The sequence below is a fragment of the Petaurus breviceps genome, unplaced genomic scaffold, assembly GCF_028583685.1.
Source record: "Petaurus breviceps papuanus isolate PSGF00001 unplaced genomic scaffold, PetGlider_PUasm1.0 224, whole genome shotgun sequence".
Taxonomy (NCBI): domain Eukaryota; kingdom Metazoa; phylum Chordata; class Mammalia; order Diprotodontia; family Petauridae; genus Petaurus; species Petaurus breviceps.
This window is the reverse complement of record NW_027185887.1, coordinates 10,302,251-10,322,405: the sequence shown is the minus strand read 5'-3', so window position 1 is coordinate 10,322,405 and position 20,155 is coordinate 10,302,251. Positions and strand designations below refer to the sequence as shown.

Sequence of the window (20,155 nt, the reverse complement as noted above, 5' to 3'; positions counted from 1 at the left end):
TTTCTCCCCTCATGGTATGAATTAGATGATTGACAGAATATGTGTAAAAGTACAAGACCATCTCAACTCTTTACGTAACTGTGGTGGGGATGCCATTCAGGAAGACCTAAAATCAGCAGAAAGGCTTATGCGTGATGCTAAAAACTCCAAAACGGTAAGCTTCACTCCAATCTATATTAAAGTCTTACATTAAAATAATAAACATGGTCATGATATAAGGGCCTTATGAAATATACTCATTTTTTTATTATTTGTGATAAGAAATTGCTTCTCTTTTTATATGAATAAGTGAAACCTAGCACTAATCCTGAAATTTCATTTTAGCAAATGATTTCAGTCATCTTTCCTGAAGACTTTTATTAGTCACTAATATTCACAATTGACTTTTTCAATGTCTGCTGTCTTCTCTTGACTAATGAGTATAAAATGGGTAAAATGCAGGTGAAAGAAGAAAATCCAGAGGGTTTATATGAACTACAGATTAGATAATCAGTCCTTTATTAAGAGTCAACTCTAGTTTGTACCAAAGACTTGTGGAAAATTATTCTTCTGAGAATTCAGAACATAGTAAGATTTCAGGGCTAGAAGGAGCCTTTAGAAAACCTGTAGTGTAGTAATCCCTCTTATTTCATAGATATCAGATGATCAGATGATGATGATCAGAGAAGCGGGTATTAGCCCAAAGTTTCATATTAAGTTAGTGAAAGAGTTAAAACTAGAACTATGGTCCAGACCTCTTTCCCCATGCCACCTGTGCCACAGCATCTCACCCCTACCCAACCTTCCCCAGCAAGAGCTTTTCCTAAATTAGAATTTGTCTGAGAAATGTGGTGGAGTGCAACATGTACTGACCTCAGAGTCATTGTTTTAGACTTGCCATTGTGACTTTGTGACTTTAGACAAATCACCTTCCTGAGATTCAGTTTCCTTATCGTTAAAATAAGAAGGTTGGACTGATGACTTTTTATCCCCTAAATTTCACTTTTGTTGAAAACCAGACCAAAACTACAACACTGTAAAAACCCTGTGAAGATTTTAAAAGACTTACAAACTCTGATTAGCCTAATTACCAGCCACAGTTCCAGAGGACCAATGATAAAGGCTGCTTCCCACCTCCTGATGGACTTATCACAAAGTGAGACCAGTATAGGAATTTGTTTCACTTTACTATGTGTAATTCTTACAGGGGTTTTGTTTTTCTTTTTTCTTTTCCAAAGGGGAGGGAAGAGAGGAGATGAAATCAATTTTTGTTCATTGAAAAATATTCAATAAAAATTTTTTTAATTTGGTTTTTAAAAATAAGAGGAAAAAATAGACCATCCCTCACAGATTGGCATGAAATGTTGAATTGTTTTTATTCCTTATAAACCATGTGGTTGATAAATATACAATTCTAGGTTTATTACACATTGGTTTTGATATTTATTTATTTTGTTTGATCACTAATTAGTTATTTTCCTTTTTTTTCAGTTGCTACCAAATCTATACCATGTTGGTGGTGCTTCATGGGTAGGAGCCAATGGTTTATCATCCAGTCCAATTGAAGAGACATTAGAATCAATGGCTGGAGAAGTTACAAGGGTTGTGGATGAACAACTAAAGGTTAAAATTATTTATTTTTTCATCTTAGCAATATTAAGAATAGAAAAGTAGCAATAACAGAAAAACAAATTTTTATAAAATATCATTCTATGTTTTAGAATTTTTCCAGGAATCAAAATGAAGCTCATTGTTTGTATTCTCTACCCACTTCCCTTTATTCAAAATTGGGGTATCATTTGCCCTTTTCCTGTTCTTTGACATCCCTCCAATTCGCCCCATTCTCTAAAGATCAGCAGGGGTTTAACAGTTACATTTTCCAGTTCTTTTTAGAATGTAGTTTATCAAAACACTGCATTTTACAAATAAGGAAACTGAGGTCCAGAGCTATTACTCAGTGACTTTCACAATGACACACAGGGTATGTAGCACTACAGAGTTGGAAGTAGAACCCAGATACTCTGAGAGTCTAAATATCATCTTCTCACCACCATAATATGCTTATTTGGCTATTTAGCTTATTTAGCTGTAATGGTAACTGTGCTCCTCTGTATCTGTCCTGTTCTCTGATGGTCCTTACTGATTGCAATCAATCATTCTGAATGCTGGTCAACTTTTCCTGCAACCTAGAAAGAATAATCCACAGGACTTGCCTACTTTCTTGCCTTTGAGCCTGATAGTATCCCAGTCTCCTAGCACAAGAAATTCTGGAGGAGTTGTGCATCGAGAAGACTCCTATGTTTCCTTAGTTCACCTGTTTAAGTATTTCTTCTGCACACCTGTCTGGAATTCTAAAAGCATTTAGCCGAGGAACCAAATTGCTCCTACACATGAAGATTTAGGGCAAAACCAGACTAATAATGCAATATTCTAATTGCTTTTTTTCTTTAGTAAATTGAAAAAGTTAATGAGGGAGAAAATGCAGATTTTATAGCAGTTAAGGCCCCTGTCCACTTTACATATAACACGGGAAGATTCTTGTGTGTTTTTTTCAGATGTGCTTTTAAAAATTAGTATGGTTTTATATGTTTTTCTGGGCAGAGACTGAGAAGTGGTTTACAGGACTGTTACCTCTCTTGATGCTTAATTGTTAATTGAAGAGCTCTGTGGTTCTCTTCATTGATGAGCTGTCACCCTATAACTGGACCATTTTTAAAAAGCATAAAACACAACATCAAGAATATCCCTTTCAGAATAATAAAATAAAACTGATTGCTTTATGATTATAATGATCAAGCTCGCCCCTGGAAAAGAGTTAAGAAAATATGCCCACTTCCCAAAGAAATGGGAGTCTATGGATGTGGGATGTCGTAAATGCTTTCAGACATGTTTGAAATTTTAGTCAGTTTTGCTTAACTGCCTTTTTTTTTTTAAGCAATCGGGGTTAAACTGCCTTTTTTTTTTAACTTTGTTCCAAGAGATGGCATATTTCATAGGATTCAACACACATTTCTACAGACTAGACATTATACAGGGGAAAGGGAATACAAAGAAAAGAGTGAAACAGCTCCTGCTCCCAAGGAACTTACCTTCTATCAGGGGAAACAACATGTATATATAAATATGGGGGGAGGGGGGGATAAAAGAGGATGGAAGGAGAGAAGGAGGGAGAGATGAAGAGAGGAAGGAAGAGAAAGGGAATCAGGAAGAGGGAAGGGGGAGAGAGAGACAGACAAGGACAGACATTGAAATTTAGAAAGATACAAGATAGTTATTTTGGAGATAGAAGGCTCTGTCAGTTGAGGGGATTAGGAAAGGTTTCATGTAGAAAGTAGTTCTTGAGCTGAGTTTTGAGGGAAATTAGGAATTTTCAGAGGTTGAGGTGAGGTATGGAAGGTAGGTAGAGACAAGAGATGCAATGTCCTATATCAACATAATAGGATCGTAAACTTAGAACTGGATGGGACCTCAGACCATCTCGTTCAACTCCTGCATTTTACAGATGAGGAAACTGAGGCCCTAGAGTTAAGTGACTTGCCGAGTGTCATAAAGATGATAGGCAGCAGAGATAGGATTTGAACTCATATCTTCTTACTTCAAATTCAGTGCTTTCTCCTCTGTACTATGCTGATTCCCAGTATGGAGACCAGTTTAACTGGATTGTAAAGTCTCATGTGGAATAATTATTAATGTTGCACAGGTATGGCAGTCATGGGCCACCTACAGTTTCCTTTTCTCTCTCTCTGGGGTGGCTCACTTACCTAACCTGATCACACAATGGCAAGTCAGAGGCGGGGGAGAAGGAGGGGGGTAAAAGGGGTAAGGAGTACAGAGGGGAGCTAGGCAGACACCTTACTCTTACAGCTTAGCCTCAGGATCACCTTATATGCTGTCGGCCCTCACAGTTCTGAGCTCCTGAACATCCTTTATCCAAAGCAAAAAAATGTACTTAAGAAACATTTACAAACCAAGATTATAAAAACAAGGATAATAGCATAACATTTAGTCAACAGAAGGCAAAACAGGAAAGATCAAAACATAATAACCCCTCTCTGCCTTTCCACGGGTCATCTTGAACCCCTGAAGTATACTTTCTCCTTACCTTTGCTTTAGAATCCTTGCTTTCTTTCATCTTTGGTACCAACTTCTGTACAAAGCATTGCCTGTCCTCTTCCACTCCCCACCCTGAATGTTACTCTAGATTCCTTCCTTAAATCAACTTGTATTAACTTATCTTTGTACAGCTCCTCCCTTTCTTGTTTCTACAGCCTCCAGGTAAACTATAAACTCCTTAAAGATAGCAACCGTTTCTGTAGCAACAACATGTAAGGCTCAAGTGATTTGCACATGATAATCCCGTAATAAATATTCATTGATTTGAATTTACTTATTTAAGACCCAGCATAGTCTCTGACCATACATGGTAGAATCATACATTCCTGAAACCATAAGAGCACTCAGTAGGTAAAACTGTTATAGGAAGTCTGTTATAAAGGCCTAAAGGAGTTAGAAAGAAAGGGTAAACACTTTCCTAACCATTATAAATAATTTTTAACCTCCCTTGTTTCATTTTCCTTTCACACTTCTTTTAGTGGTTCCCTATCCTGGACAGGAACTATCATATCCATCCCTTGCTGTTTCAGACAGCTATGTGTATAAATCATGTAGAAGTGTGGGATGTAAGACGGGGGTAGGCCTTAAATAAGTACCATTCACATTTGAAAAGCACAGAAACATGTAAATGTAGACAAGAATAAAAATATGAATCTACAAGAATTATTTCAAAATGACTTCTGCTGTTGACTTGTTTGACATCGAATGAAATGTCACCAAACCCTTTTTATTTGTTCTCCTCAATTTGTGAGCCACAGACAAGGCTATATTTCCTTTACACCATATTCATAAGGAACTTTTTTCCCTGTTTCTTTCTCTTAAGTTGACTTTTTAAAAAATTTCCACTGTAGCTTTTTTCTTTGTTTAGAAGGTAAGATTTTATCTTATTTTTAAAAATTTTTAATTTATTTTTAGTTTCCAACATTTACTTTTATAAGATTTTGAGTTCTAAATTCTTTACCCTCCCTTTGCTCCCCCCTTCCCAAGGTGGCATACAATGTGATATAGGCCATTACGTGTGCCTATTATTATTAAACATATTTCCACATTAGTCATAATGTGAAAGAAATCAGAACCAAAGGGAAAAACCACAACAAAGAAAAAAAAGGAGAGAAAATAGTATGCCTCGAGCTGCATTCACACTTCATAGTTCTTTTTCTAGATGTGGATAGCATTTTCCATTATGAGTCTTTTTGCAATTGTCTTAGACTTAGATCATTGCATTGCTGAGAAGAGCTAAATCAAAGTTGTTCATCACACAATATTGCTGTTACTATGTACAAAGTTCTCCTGGTTCTTCTCACTTCATTCAATATTAATTCATATAAGTCTTTCCAGGTTTTTCTGAAATCCTGTCTACTCTTCATTTCTTATGGAACAATAGTATTCCATTATGTTCATATACTATGACTTATTCAGCCATTTCCCAATTGATTGGCATCTCCTCAATTTCCAATTCTTCGCCACCACAAAAAGATCTGCTACAAATAATTTTGTATATAGTTTTAATTCTTTGTTTCCTAATTTTCACAGATCTCAAATGCCTTTTCTACTTCAGTACATACTTTCTCATTTGCCATGGCAGACTTTCCTATCAAAACTTTTTTTTATAGATTGTTATTAATATCTTTTATTTTTACATTGCCTCAATTTCTCCATGTCTTCTTTCGTCCAAAGAGACATTCTACATGTGAATTTTTTTTTTGAAACAGAGGATTAGGAGGAAAAAAAATAGTTAATTAATATTTAGAAAAAATCTAACAACATATGCAGTGTTCTACACACATCAACTCTGCTCTCTGCAAAGGAAATGAGAGAAATGTCTTCTCACAGTTTCTTCTTTGGGGTCAACCTTATTCTTTGTAATTTTGTAAAATTTATTTTCAATTGTTTTTTACTTATTATTCTTTCTACTTACATTGTTTTAGTCACTTTACTAACCATTGAAAATTATTTTTAATCTACCTTGCTTCATTCTCCTTCCACACTTTGGTGGTTCCTATCCTGGGGATAGGAGCTGTATCTATCCCTTGCTGTTTCAGGTAGCTATGTGTATAAATCATGTAGAAATGTGGGGAAAAAATTAATTAGGAAGAAGAGGCAACATTATGGAGTAGAGAAATGCCATTAGCTTTGCTGTCAGAATTCAGTTTTTTATTTTGACAGTCATTTACTAATTGTGTACTACATGGCACATTTAATGTGTGCTGATTCATTGTTAGGGATAAAAAAGAAAAAAATGAAAACAATCCCTTCCTTCAAGGAGTGCCTTGAACATTTAATTATTGTTGTCCAGTTGTTTCAGTTGTAACTGACTCTTCATGACCCCATTTGAGGTTTTCTTGGCAAAGATACCGAAGTGGTTCACTATTTTCCTTCTCCAACTTGTTTTACAGGTGAGAAAACTGAGGAAACTTGGTTAAGTAACTTGCCCATGCTCGCATGACTAGTAAGTGTCTGAGGCCAGATTTGAAGTCAGGAAGATGAGTCTTCCTGACTCTAGGCCACTGTGACCCCTAACTGTCCTTGTACATAGTGGCCACTTAAAAAATGCTTTTTTATTCATTCATTCAAGAAACTTGTCTTCTTCAGGAGTAAAAGGAAGAGTACCTATACGTAAATGTAAAATATTCAAATTCTGACTCTGCTACTTATTAGTGGTGTAACCTTGGGAAATCCATTTAACTTCTTGGGTCCTCAGTTTCTCCAACAATAAAGTGGAAGGTTTAAGTAGATGATCTCCTAGATCCAATTTAGTTCTAAATCCTAGGAGCAAAGGTGTAATTACTACGGTTAACTTTTTAGGTTTGTGATCTATTTGTCTAAAATTTTCTTCATTATTTTCATTTGAAGTGCCAGGTTTTTCTGGTTGAGAAGTTTGTGGCCGGTAATAGTAATGTTATGGGGTTGGTCAGGAGCATGTTACAAATAATACTTCTTTACATAATCTGCCAGAATTCCTTTTTAAGGGAAAGCATAAAAGAGCTATAAGGTGGACCCTGGATTTTTGATCCTCCTTTTCCAGTAGGAAAAAGATGGCAGTGTGAGGAAATTCCTGTTTTAGTATAGGAATTTTAGCCTCTCTACATCAAGCATTGCAGGACTAAGATGATTCACATTGTGCTTTTAAAATTTTTCTCCTCTCTGTCTGGTAATATTTCCGTGCTTACTAACATTGACTCTTACACTCAATAGAAATGAATATAAGCTAAACGTTTCAGAAACATAAGGAAAATTTCACTTTTCCCTTTTGGATACTTGAGTTTTTGAGTTTGTTTTAAAATCAGAAATTTATGATCCCATTTGATGTTTGATCTATGAAAAAAATTTACCTGGTAAATTTCAAGGTCACTTGAAAAAGAGACTTGTGAGACATAGGTAGCAGAAAGGCAAGTGTTAATTAGGACAGCTAAGAGATTTCACTAATCGAGGTGCTTCTCATATCACAAATTTTCTAATGTAAATGGTTCTTTTTCACTGTACATTAAGAAAGGTTCCAAAATACTTCAGTGTGCAGTGTGTGTGCATGTGTGTGTGTTTATTTTTAAGTGGATAAGGTAAAAGTCACTGACTTTTTCCAAATGTGTTGGACTGTATGGTGGCAAATGTTAGCATTAAGATATTAAAATTTTCGTTACTAAGTATGACCCAATTCTCAGGAGCTTTTCTGATCAGGAAATGGATAGTTTATCAAATCTATTAGTGACAATTCAATCCAGACAAAATAAATCTAATTATCAGACTTTTAATACAGATTACATTCTTTGTGTCCCTAACACCTACAATAACACAGTGCCTTGCACATAGCAGGTTTTTAATAGACGCTTATTTAACTGAATTGAATTGGAAATGAATTTGACTTATGATAATAATATTTAGGACTTAAGTAGCCCTTTCATTTTTGCAATATATATTAATTCATTTGATCTCCACAAAACCCTATAAACCTATTACCTTTATTATCCACATTTTATAGAAGAGGAAATTGAGGCAAAGGGGAGTAACTTGTGTAGGGTCTCACAGATAGGAAGAATCTGAGGCAAGATTCAAATGCAGATCTCCTTGACTCTAAGTCTTACATTTGGAGTTAGGGTCCATATTTGAGAAATGTTACAAAGGTAAAATCAGCAGACCTTGGAAGTTGGATATGGAGGGTGAGAGATGGTGAAGAGTTGAAGATGATAACTTAGATTGTGAGCCTGGGGGACTAGAAGGGTAGGGAAAGGAGGGTGGTGCAGTTAGGGGAAAATATATTGAGTTCCCTCTTGGACATGTTGAGTTTAAGATGTCTACGGACATTCAGGTTGTGGTGTCTGAAAGGCCGTTGGAGAGATGAGATGGAGCTCAGCAGAGAGGTTAAGGTGGGATAGGTAGACATGAGAATTTTCAGCATGGAGATGATAATTGAATCTATGACTACTGATGAGATCACCAAGGCAGAAGAGAAGAGGGACCAAGAAAGAGCCGTTTGAGACAATTAACATTTAGAGATGTGTGATCTGAATGATGATTCACCAAAGGAGACAGATAGGTAGGAGGAAAACCAGGAGAGAATGGGGTCCTGAAAACCTAGAGAAAAGAGAGTATCAAGAAGGAGAATGTTGGGGTGGCTAGGTGGTGCAGTGAATAGACCACTGGCCCTGGAGTCAGGAGGACCTGAGTTCAAATCCGTCCTCAGACATTTAACATACTTTCTATCCATGTGACTTTGGGCAAGTTGCTTGGCCCCAATTGCCCTCCAAAAAGAAAAAAAAAAGGGGAGAATGTGATAAAAAAAAATGTTAAAGGCTTCAAAAAAAAGTCAAGAATAAGTATTGAGAATATGCTTTAGCAACTAAGAGATCATTCCTACTCCACTTCCCCCCATACTTCTGAGGGTCCAAGGATTGACTTTGTGTTTCCTTCCATTTCCAGCATTATCTCTTACCTGCAAATGTGGTTTCTGCTCTACCTTTTCTTTCTTCAGAATAGAATGTTCTTTGTTGCAAGTTCTCTCTTATCCCTACACAAATCTTTAGATACATTCCTTGGATTTTTTAATAATAACCCCTGGAAAAATACAGAACATTAAAAAGGTTATCTCATATATCTATATTTTTTTCACAAGGCAAAGGCACATCGGAAGGAGTGAGCTGTGGTAGTCTTTTGTTCTACAAAATACAGAAGACAGGTTCCTCTCTGTCTTCAAGAAAGTTCTTACTCCACGAACCTCTGATTATTGCCTCATAGTAGCTGGCCTTTAGAGTGATGATCAAGACAAGGCCTTTGGGGGAGTATGAAGTGGATGAGTTATCAACCGATTATATGTTTTTAATACTTAAGGTTTACAAAACACTTTGCTCACAACAGTCCTGTCAGGTTTAGATATCATATTAGCTGGGGTTCAAACCCCATGTTTCCAGATTCCATATCAGAAATTAGGAATTTCAGTTCCACCATTTACTCGCCTGGAAATTGCTCTAGAAGTAAAAATGCTGCCTGTTAGACTGGTCCTTAGGCAGGAATGCCAGAAGAGGGACAAATGACTTCAGGGTTTCACCTTCCTTTCCCCACCTCCTCTTGCCTTCTGCCACGTCTATAATTGCAGGTTCCAACCTGTATCAGCATTGGGCTGAGATCAACAGGGTGTTAAGAAAAGCATTATTCCCTTAGAGGCAGCAACAGGTTCTTTACCTCTTTAGAAAAAAAGGGAGGGTCCTTATAAACCGAGAATAGCAGCTCAGTGTTGCCATTCATTTCCCAGGGTAGTGGACAGGGGCTGCACTAAGACTTTTGGGATGCCCTGTGTAAGCCATGTAATCAACTCGGATACTTGCCTACAACTAATTAAGCTCCAAGTACTTATTAAATTCTTACTCTGTTAGATACTTTGCTAAGCACTGAGTTACAAAGAAAGAAGAAAAACAGTCCCTGCCCTTGAGAATTTTATGATCTAGTAGAAGAGAAATGTGTATGTTTGTGTGTGTGTGTGTGCACATATAAGCTACATACAGAGTAGATGGAAGGTAACCTTATAGGAAAAGTGTTACAGCTAAAGGGATTATGATCAGGTTCATTCAGGGAATCTAAGAAGCAAAGGAGAGGAGGGGGAGCATTCTAGGTATGGGGGACAGCAAGTGAAAAGGCAAACAGGGATTTGTATGAAATAACAAGGGAATTTGTATGAAAACAAGGGAAAAAGGAAACAGGGATTTGTATGAAATAACAAGTGGGCCAGTATGTCTAGGCTATAGAGTACGTAGAGAGGAGCAATGTGTGAGAAGATGGCAAAGATAGGAAGGGACCGAGTTATGACGAGTTTTATAAGCTTCAAAGAAGAGTGTATCCTAGAGGTCATAAGAAGCCACTAGTATCTGGGAGGGGACATTGTCACTTTGGAAGATCACTTTGGCAGATATAAAAAAAAAGATGGACCAGATTGGGGAAGAGACTTAAGGGAGGGAGACTAGGTAGGAGATGAAGCCCTGAACTAGAATAGTGGCTTTGTGAATGGAGGAAGGAAGTCAGAAACAAGAGGTGTTGCAGAGATGGAAAGGAAAAGATTTAGCAACTAATTGATTGTATGGAATAAATTGGATGAAGGAATCAAGGAAGACATGAAGGTTTTGAACCTGGGTCACTGGGAGGGTAGTGGTAGTTTTTACACAATAGAGAAGTTGAGAAGAGGGGCGTGTCTGGAAGGGGAGTTCAGTTTGGGACATGTTGAGTTTGAGATGCCTACAGAACATCCAGTTGAGAATGTGCAATGGGCAGTTGTTGTTATGAAACTGGGTCTCAGAGGAGAGACTTAGGCTGGATATATAAATCTGGGAATTGTTAGAGTACAGCTAGCTGATAGTTTAATCCATGGGAGCTGATTAGATCCCCTTGAGAGAATGTTGAGAAAAAGTCCAGGACAGACCAATGGAAAACTTCCTACAGTTAGAGAGCATGAAATTGATGCAGCAAAGGAGTTTGAGGGATGGTCAGAAAGATAGGAAGAGGATAGAGAGAGAAGCGTCACAAAAACCTAGAAAGGAAAGAATGCCCAAGAAGAGGTGATCACCAAAGATGGAGATTGAGGGGAAAAACATTTAATTTTGTAACTACAAGTGATGATGATAACTTTGTAGAAAACACTTTCAATTGAATGATAAAATGAGAAGCCGGGTTGCTGAGGATTTAGAAGAGAGGAAATGTCAATAATTTTTTCAAAGAGTTTAGCTGAGGAAGGAAGGGTCTTGAGAATGTTGGGGCAAGTGAGGGGTTTTTTGAGGATGGTTTGCAATAGCAGCTATAGGCAGCAGAGAAGGAATCAGTAGATAAGGAGAAGTTGAAGATTAGAGAGAGTGAGATGGCAGTGGAGGCAATCTGCTGGAGAAGATAGGCAGGAACGAGAACCAAAAAGAAAACCTTCTCATCAAAACCTGGAGTGAAGCAGGATATATTTGGTTATTAAAGGAGGAGAGGCAAGGGAACTCTCAGCAATGGCCTCATTTTTCCACTGAAGTATGACTGGAGGTTCATAGCTGTAAAGTGGGTGAAGAGAGTATAGTAGGAGTATAAGGAGAGAGGAAAAAGTTTTGGAACAACTGATGTGGTGAGTGGGACACAGAATTTAATAAGAGCGTGAAGAATACAATGATCCAAGACAACTCTGTAGGACTTATGATGAAAAATGCTTTCGATCCCCAGAGAAAGAACTGGTGGTGTCTGAATATAGAATGAAACATACTTCTTTTTGCTTTCTTTATTTTTCTTAAGTTTTTTTTTTTTTTGGTCAGTTTTCTTTCACAACATGACTTATGGAAATGTTTAGCATAACTACACATGTATAACTTATATTGAATTGTTTGCCTTCTAAATGAAGGGAGGGAGGGAAGAAAGAGAGGGTTTGGAACTCAAAGGTTAAAAATGAGTGTTAGAAATTGTTTTTACAGGTAACTAGGGAAAAATAAAATACTAGAGAAAAGAGAAAAAAAAAGAGAATGAAGTTACCTTTTTGCAGTGATTGGTGATAAGACCAGGGTGGAAGGGATTTGATAGCAAAAGATGGCATGGAGTAGAACTTGTTCTCCATAGTGTCAAGACTGGAAAGAGGAGGAGAGTATAAATACATATTTATTAATTTAATTTTGAGTGCCTTTTTGTAAGAGTGCCTGTATATTGCATCTTAGTCATGTAACCAGTCAGGGCTAAAAAGGACCTTTTATGATCTAGTCTAAATGATCTGAAATGATCTAGTCTAAATCACTCTTTAGTTTTAAGAATGAAAAACATGAGTCTGAGACATTAAGTAGCTCGAGGTCATGCAGCCAGCTAATAGCAAAACTGTTGGCAGAAAGAAACAAACTACTTGTTTCCTCCATACCCCACTGCCTTCCTTTGCAATCACTGTCTTCCATGGAAGGTTTTTGGAAAGGCATTAGATTGTAAAGGCATGAGACAATTGCAAAAGCAATAAAATTGCAGTCATAGAATCTAGATTATAGTCCTGGCTCAGTTATTTACCACCTTATAGGACCTTGGACAAGTTACTCATCCTTTCAGGGACTGACGATGATGGTGGTAGTGATGATGGTAGGGACAGGGGGGTGATGATTATGGTGATTATAGCTGGCATTTATGTAGTTCTTTAAGATTCGCAAAGCGCTTTACAAATATTGTCTATTTTATCCTGTTATAACAGCCCTGGGAGGTAGGTACAAATATTGTCCTCCTTTTACAGACGAGGAAGTTGAGGTAGATACAGGTTAAATCTTTTGCCCATTAAATACCTGAGCTAGGATTTAAACTCCAGTCTTCCTGACTCTAGATCTATCTATTATATCATCCTATTGACTTTTTTCTTTTTTGCATTTTAGAGGGGGGAATGCAAGGCAATTAGGGTTGAGTAACTTGCCCAAGGTCACACAGTCTGAGATCGGATTTGAACTCAGGTCCTCCTGACTCCAGGGCTGGTACTTTATTCACTGCATTACCTAGCTGCCCCACATCATCCCCTTGACTTTTAAGAAATCTCTAAATGTTCTTCCAATTCTGAGTCCTGTAGCTGTAAAACATAAATCCAAAGTAGTTGTTATGAAGTTATTCCAAAGTAGGATGATTTTTTATCTTCCTAAAGATATTTTCTAATATTTGGTGCTAAGTGGAATATGCTATGAACAAACAAAAAAAAAACTAGCTTTTCCTTTTCTTCTTTGTTAAGAAAGTTGAGCTTTCTTGGAATAATGTCTTGATTTCTTTCAGTGGTATTGCTGTTTTATAAGAAAGTAGAATTTAGAGTTTTAAGCTTTTCATTGTATAAAATAAAATAATGATAAAGGTGAGAATCTGACTTCCTGGAATTCTGTTTTACTTGCTACCTAGGGATGTTATTTTATAAATCACAAATTTGCAAGCAATTTTTCATTTTTTGTGAAGCCATCTGGCCACAGGTAAAGAATGATTTAACTAACACTTACTAGCTGTGTGACCTTGGGCAAGTCACTTGACCCCAATTGCCCCACCTTCCCCCCTCCAAAAAGGCAAAAAATAAAAATAAATTAAAAATGAAAAAAAGAATGATTTAACTTAGCTTGCTGCTATGTTGGATTTCCATGAGAGTCCTATCTCAAAAGATCTAAAACCACCATTATGCCCTATGTACTTATTTCCAGAATACTACTTTCAAAGTGTCCTGGACAAAAGCCTTGAAAGTGCTAATTTGTGGGTTGAATATTGCTTTTAACATTTTTAACACTTTCTGTCATGAAGTACAACTGACAGCTGTTTAAAAATGCCTATAGCTTGTTTATTCCTAGCACATGTCAGATTTAATCTGGTTATATGCAATCAATGACCATTTGGAAGTAATAGGCATAGTGAGACCACCCAGATTAATACTTCACATTAGCAGGATTCCATTATCCTTTTCATGTATGACTTTCAGGCATGTAACTACTATAAGTCTTCACAGTCACACATAATGACTTTTCAGTCTTATGAAAATTCTGGTGTAGTGCATACTTATGGTATTTTGATGTCTTTCCCCTGTACCTGTGCTTCGTTGTAGGCATTACTTGAATCCATGGTAGACGCTGCTGAGGATCTTTGTCCCAATGTGATGAAAAAGGCCAACATCCGACAAGACCTGATTCATGCCAGCACTGAAAAGATTTCCATTCCACGCACCTTTGTTAAAAATGTCCTATTGGAGCAGTCTGGAATTGATATTCTTAACAAAATTAGGTTGGTTGAAAATTCTAATAATTAGAATGTACAGTTTCTCATTTCTCTATGTACAATGAGCAATATGTCTGTATATATGTGTGTGTGTTTGTACATATTCACACATATATGCACACACAAAGAAATATTTTTGCTCATTGTATATATAATATATATTGTTCATTGTATATATAATACATATTAGATATCTACACATGTGTGTATATGCAGATATGTGTGTATTACTGTATGTGTGTATATATTGTATGCATACGTGTGTGCATATTTCATTGTTCATCTAATACATATTATATTCACATTTGTGTGTGTGTGCATATATGTGTGTTGTATATGTAAGTCCTATACATTTTCCAAAGAGGAAAATTACATAAATCTCTGTATCACTTTTAGATTTGCCTTTATCTGCTCTTTTGAGTTTTAATTTTCATACACAAGTATGCCATATTTGCTGTTTATGATCTTTTAACATTTTGCCTTCATAAATCATTAGCCTGAGGAGTACCAATCAATTTGTCATCAGAGCTTGAAATAGTAGATATAAATGTGCATTTCATCAATGGATAGACTCCCACTACAGTTTTAGTGTGGCCTTTCAGCTCTATCAGTACATGCATAGTATTAAGTGACTTGTGACATTACATATATGCTAAGATGACCTTTCTGGAAATTTACACAAGTTTCCCTTTGGAAATTTAGAAGTTTGTTTTAAAAACAGTTCTTACAAAGACATTCCAATTTAGTATTTGCAGTCACCACCAACCTTCTTCAAGTTGTTTACTAAAATACTCTGGTGATTACAATCTGATCCCAATTAATTCTTAGTTAAGATCTTTGTTAATCTTAGTTAAATCTTTGTTAAAGAGGTAATGGTCAATGAAAAGCATAGATTGCTTTAAATCCAGGTAATTTAATAACATGACTTTTTGTCATTAATTACAAACTTCACTGCTAATCCTTTATAAGACTACAAAAAAGATCTAAAATTGACAGACTTCAGGTTTTATTCTAGTGATAACTGACGTTTATGTAGGACTTTCTATGTCTTTTATCTTGGTCCTTAACAGTCCCCTGTGAACCCCATACTTTAAGTATTCTTTCTTTTTTTTTTTTTTTGTCTTTTTTTTTAGGGGGGGGGAAGGCAGGGTAATTGAGGTTAAGTGACTTGCCCAAGGTCACACAGGTAGTAAGTGTTAAGTGTCTGGAGCTGGATTTAAGCTCAGGTCCTCCTCACTCCAGGGCTGGTGCTCTATTCACTACTCCACCTAGCTGCCCCACTTGAGCTTATTCCTATTTTGCAGGTGGAGCAACTGAGAATCAGAGAATTTAAGTCATTTGCCTATGTTCATATGGTATTAGAGGTGGGATTTGAACTCAAGCCTCTCACTCTTTCTATTATGTTTTGCTGCCTTTCCTTCCTGATCCCATTTAGTTGGTTCGCTGATGAACCAACAAGCAATTACATCACCACAGGGACATAGCAGGGATAAAAAAGGACACAACTGATTAATAATGTCAAATTTCTACAGTGCTTTAAAATCTTTTCCACATAACAGTTCTGTGAGGTTGGGAGTCCCTCTTATTAACTTCATTTGTGTTATTTTTTTTTTGGAGGGCAATCGGGGTTAAGTGACTTGCCCAAGGTCACACAGCTAGTTTTTGTGTTAAGTGTCTGAGGTCAGATTTGAACTCAGGTCCTCCTGACTCCAGGGTTGGTGCCCTACTCACTGCGCTACCTATCCTCCCCTTCATTTGTGTTATTAACTTCATTTTGCAAATGTGGAAATTGAGGTTCCAAGCAGCTTGAAGACCTGTTAGTAGTCCCATGTTCCAGAGCCAGAATTTGAGTCTAGATCTCTGGTATGTTTTCTAGTGCACCAGGCTATTCTAGCCCTCAGTAGTTGAGGCTATCCACATGATGTGGGCTCCATATGTGTATATATACATCACAGGGGTTAAGGGTGCAGTGCCCCTAAGATTTAGAAAATCTGCATAAAATTTTTTGGTGTCCCTTCATACCAGAGAAGAGGTCTGAATCTTTTCTTTTATGGGGTGTTTACAGTACCTTATTGTAAAATTTGGGTTAAGTATTTGGTCAGATGCTCTGTGTCATCTGCTGGTCTTTGCATGTCAACTACAGTTTGCAAAACTCCCCCCAGATTCCCATTTAATTTCTTATGCCAACCCAAGATATATTAAAACCACACTGAGTAAAGTCACAATGAGGAAGGGATAACTATATTTGTTATTTAAACAATCCAATTTGGAGGAAACAGTAATTCTGCAGTTATGAGAATATCTGACATTTAATATGCTGCTTTCTATGATGCCTAATTGTGAACAGGAAAGAAACTGACCAACATCATTGAAGGGATTTTTTTAAAAGGGAGAGATTCAAAGGCCTGTGTGGAACTATAGATTAATTATTGGTTCACTCAACAATATGTCAATGAAATCCCTCAAAAATTACTAAGAATATACCATTATAGCCATGTGACCTTGGGCAAGTCACTTAACCCCAATTGCCCTGCCTTCCATCCTCAAAAAAAAAAAAAAGAATATACCATTAAACATTTTTATTACCAGGGGTGGCCAGGTGGCTCAGCGAGTAAGAGCACCGGCTCCAGTGTCGGGATGACCCAGGGTTCAAATCTAGGCTCAGATACTTAGCACCACACCCAGAAATAACTGGCCGTGTAACCTTGAACAAGTTACTTAACCCCGATTGCTTTAAAAAAAAATAAAATAAAAAAATAAAAATGCCTTTAGGGGCGGCTAGGTGGCTCAGCAAGTAAGAGCACCAGCCCCAGTGTTGGGATGACCTGGGGATCAAATCTGGAATCAGATACTTAGCACCACACCCAGAAATAACTGGCCATGTAACCTTGAGCAAGTTACTTAACCCCGATTGCTTAAAAAAAAAAAAATTTATTACCACCATTTTTTTTCAAGACTCCAAACCTTCAAGACTTTCAAACCTCCAACAAAACACCCACTCCAGTGTGGGTATACCAAATGTTATATATTCATTACCTTTAGTAGAATGCAAAGTTTCAAATCTGGTTAAAACCAATCAAATCTTTGTAAAGTTGTAGAACTAACCAAAAAAATGAAATGATAAGCCAACTGAGGTGTGACAACAACTTTATTATATCCATTATGTGATGTTTTCAGATTCTTAGTCTTACCAAGATTGGGAAGTAGGATGATATCGTGGGAAAAAACTCTCTGGAGTCAGGGGATCACAGTTCAATTCTCATCTCTGAGGTTCACTTCCTCTATGACTTTGGATACAGTCTCTTAACTTATATGGGCATCTGTTTCTTCATCTGTAAAATATGTGTTGTACTAATAGGTTCCCAAAATGGTCAATACCACACCCTGGGGGTGTTGGAATGATCCAGGTGTGTGGTGGTTGCCTTAAGTGCAGTTGGGGGGCATTGAAAATAAGAGGGCTGTGGAAACATAAGGAAAGAAGAGGAGAAGAATTTTTTTTTAAAAGGGGCAGTAGGCCAAATACATTTGGAAACTTCTAGACTATATGGTCTTTGAGGTCCCTTCCACCTCTAAAACTATGGCTTGAATGCAGTTTTCACACATACACATACACACACACACACACACACACACACACACACGTGTTGCCTTGATCCAATTTCCATAAAGGCTGAGGCATGCATACATACCCATTTCTTACAGAGTTTCCTTTTTTAGCATTACCACCTGAAGGGTACAAGCAAACGAAATTCTTTTTACCTCAGTCAAAAAAATGAAAAGCTTTTTTTTTTTTTAATGTGGGTTATCCCCATGTGCTGAGGAGAAAATAGCAAAAGGTATGACAAAGTAAACATAAAGACCTTACTGGGGTACTTAATGAAGTCTTTGTTTTTTAATTTAATCCTTAGCCTGGAATAACTTAATCTAAAACATCAATGAGTTAATACTTTCAGTCCTCTCCCTTTGCACTGCCATAGAACTTACAAGGCCTAAATGTCTTTGTTTTCGTTATTTCCCTTGGGTTAGAAGAGATTTTTGCCTGATTAAGCATGGTTGTGTTTCATATTAGTTTTATAATATGATACTATTATTATTATTGTTGTGGTATCTCCTTTCCCTTGCTAGGAAAACTGAAACCCTATTGATTTCAGAAGCTAGCTGAATTTATTCAGTGGTATTGGGGTTTGGGTCCACCACATGGGTTCACATCTGTGAATGTATAGGATCATTCACAACTGAAAACACTCATGGATGTATATTCCTCATAAAGGCTAAACTGTGAAACCACTACCTAAATTATCAGCCGTCCAACGGGAATTAAAGGGATTAAGCTTCCTTGTTACTGAAACACACAAACCATGTTCTGACGCTTCTGAAGCTTCCTCCAGAGGACAGAAAACAAGAGAGCCACTGAAATAGAACATTAGTGCTTTCACTAAACATTTTAGACCTGGGGTGCAAAATGTTGATGCCTACTACTTAGGACAAGAAGGGATCTATCTCTCCCAAACCTCTCTTTTTAAGGAGAAAACCAAGGTCCAGAGAACTGAAGTGACCTACCCTAGTCTGCACAGCAAACTAGTAGCAAAAGCCAGAAGGGGAACACTTAGTTCTAGACTGAGTTGGTCTTTGGAAATGGCCCCCAACACAGGTGTGCAAGATGGCCAAGATTAGCAAGGGTGGAATACGGTATCATTTATTTTGGAAAACTGAACAAAACAGAGACCAGGAAGGAGTGTGGGTATTAAGGTAATAACCGAGGCTTAACAAAACCGGACTAGATTTTCTTAATTTATTCCAGACCTGGTTTGTTTTCACTCTTGTCAATGGATGAATTGTTCCTCGGCAAATTGAACATATGGTCCCTATTATGTTTGCCTTTAACCAGATGTTTTTTATTTCTGACATTAGATCTTGAGTTTTGAAATTGCAAAGGCAGGTTGAAATTGGTAAAGAAAGTCTCTTGCTTTTCTGTTTATTGCAGTATTTAAGGATTATTTTTAGAAGTCCCTTGCTCTGCTCATGCATTCTTATATTGCGTTTTCAGAGATGGTAACTGGGTCATTGCTGATCATATCAGCCCAGAATCAAAACTGGAAGGGAGTTCCCTTGTACTAATTAAAATGATTCTTATCCTTCTTTTCCTCTTTCATACAGTGAAGTGAAGCTGACAGTGGCCTCTTTCCTCTCTGACCGAATTGTAGATGAAATCTTGGATGCCCTTTCACACTGCCATCATAAGTTGGTGAGTGCTGGCACAATTTTGAGCTGAAAATACATATGGTTACAAAATGATCTTACAGTACTTTTTAGCTTCTTTATAGCTTTGTAGATGCACTTTCATCCTCTCCTTCATAATACTGCTAAGTCATCTTATTCATTTTATGAATCATGCAATCCCAAGTCATGCTATCCAGTTTTTGAATTATCCAGGCTTTTGTTTTCTTCCTGCTATGTGCTTTCTGGCTCTTCCATTGATTGCTAATGCCTTTACTAGACTATAGGGAGAGAAAAGAGGAAATTAGAGCAAACACAGAGTTACTGTTATTTGTTAGTAAGCTAAATCAAAATGTTTGGTAAGGGATGACCAAAGCTAGAAATCACCCTAAGTCATCTTAATTTCATTAAGCTTTGCTAATCTTGCACTACACATGGATATTAAGAATAAGCTATACTTTAAATTAAGGAGGAAGATAAAATATTTAGATGTGAAAAGAAAATGGGCATGTTCAAAGGAGAGATAGCTGCTGACTTTTGAGTGAGACATTGGAAGATGGTAGAAATTTAAGTTTCATTTATGTAGAAACTAAAGTTCATAGTAAAGTGAAGGATTTTACTTCCAATATTAGGACATATGAGA

At 37.0% G+C, this 20,155-nt stretch overlaps 1 protein-coding gene and 1 long non-coding RNA gene across 5 annotated transcripts in view; one reads left to right on the top strand and one right to left on the bottom strand.

Moving 5' to 3' along the window:
- The window catches only part of LOC138166537 (uncharacterized), a 101,069-nt gene extending 95,946 nt beyond the window's left edge, over positions 1-5,123 (bottom strand). The window contains exon 1 of one of the 2 annotated variants that reach the window (XR_011169611.1): positions 4,082-5,123. This is a non-coding gene — a long non-coding RNA (uncharacterized lncRNA). The remainder of the gene's footprint in view (positions 1-4,081) is intronic. The other variant, XR_011169612.1, reaches the window with a different exon arrangement.
- Positions 1-20,155, top strand: part of CARMIL1 (capping protein regulator and myosin 1 linker 1) — a 404,323-nt gene that overhangs the window by 317,209 nt on the left and 66,959 nt on the right. For all 3 annotated transcript variants that reach the window (XM_069095035.1, XM_069095037.1, XM_069095036.1), the window contains exons 25-28: positions 26-154; positions 1,471-1,602; positions 14,126-14,301; positions 19,453-19,540. In XM_069095035.1, coding sequence (XP_068951136.1) covers positions 26-154; positions 1,471-1,602; positions 14,126-14,301; positions 19,453-19,540 — 525 coding nt within the window. The remainder of the gene's footprint in view (positions 1-25; positions 155-1,470; positions 1,603-14,125; positions 14,302-19,452; positions 19,541-20,155) is intronic.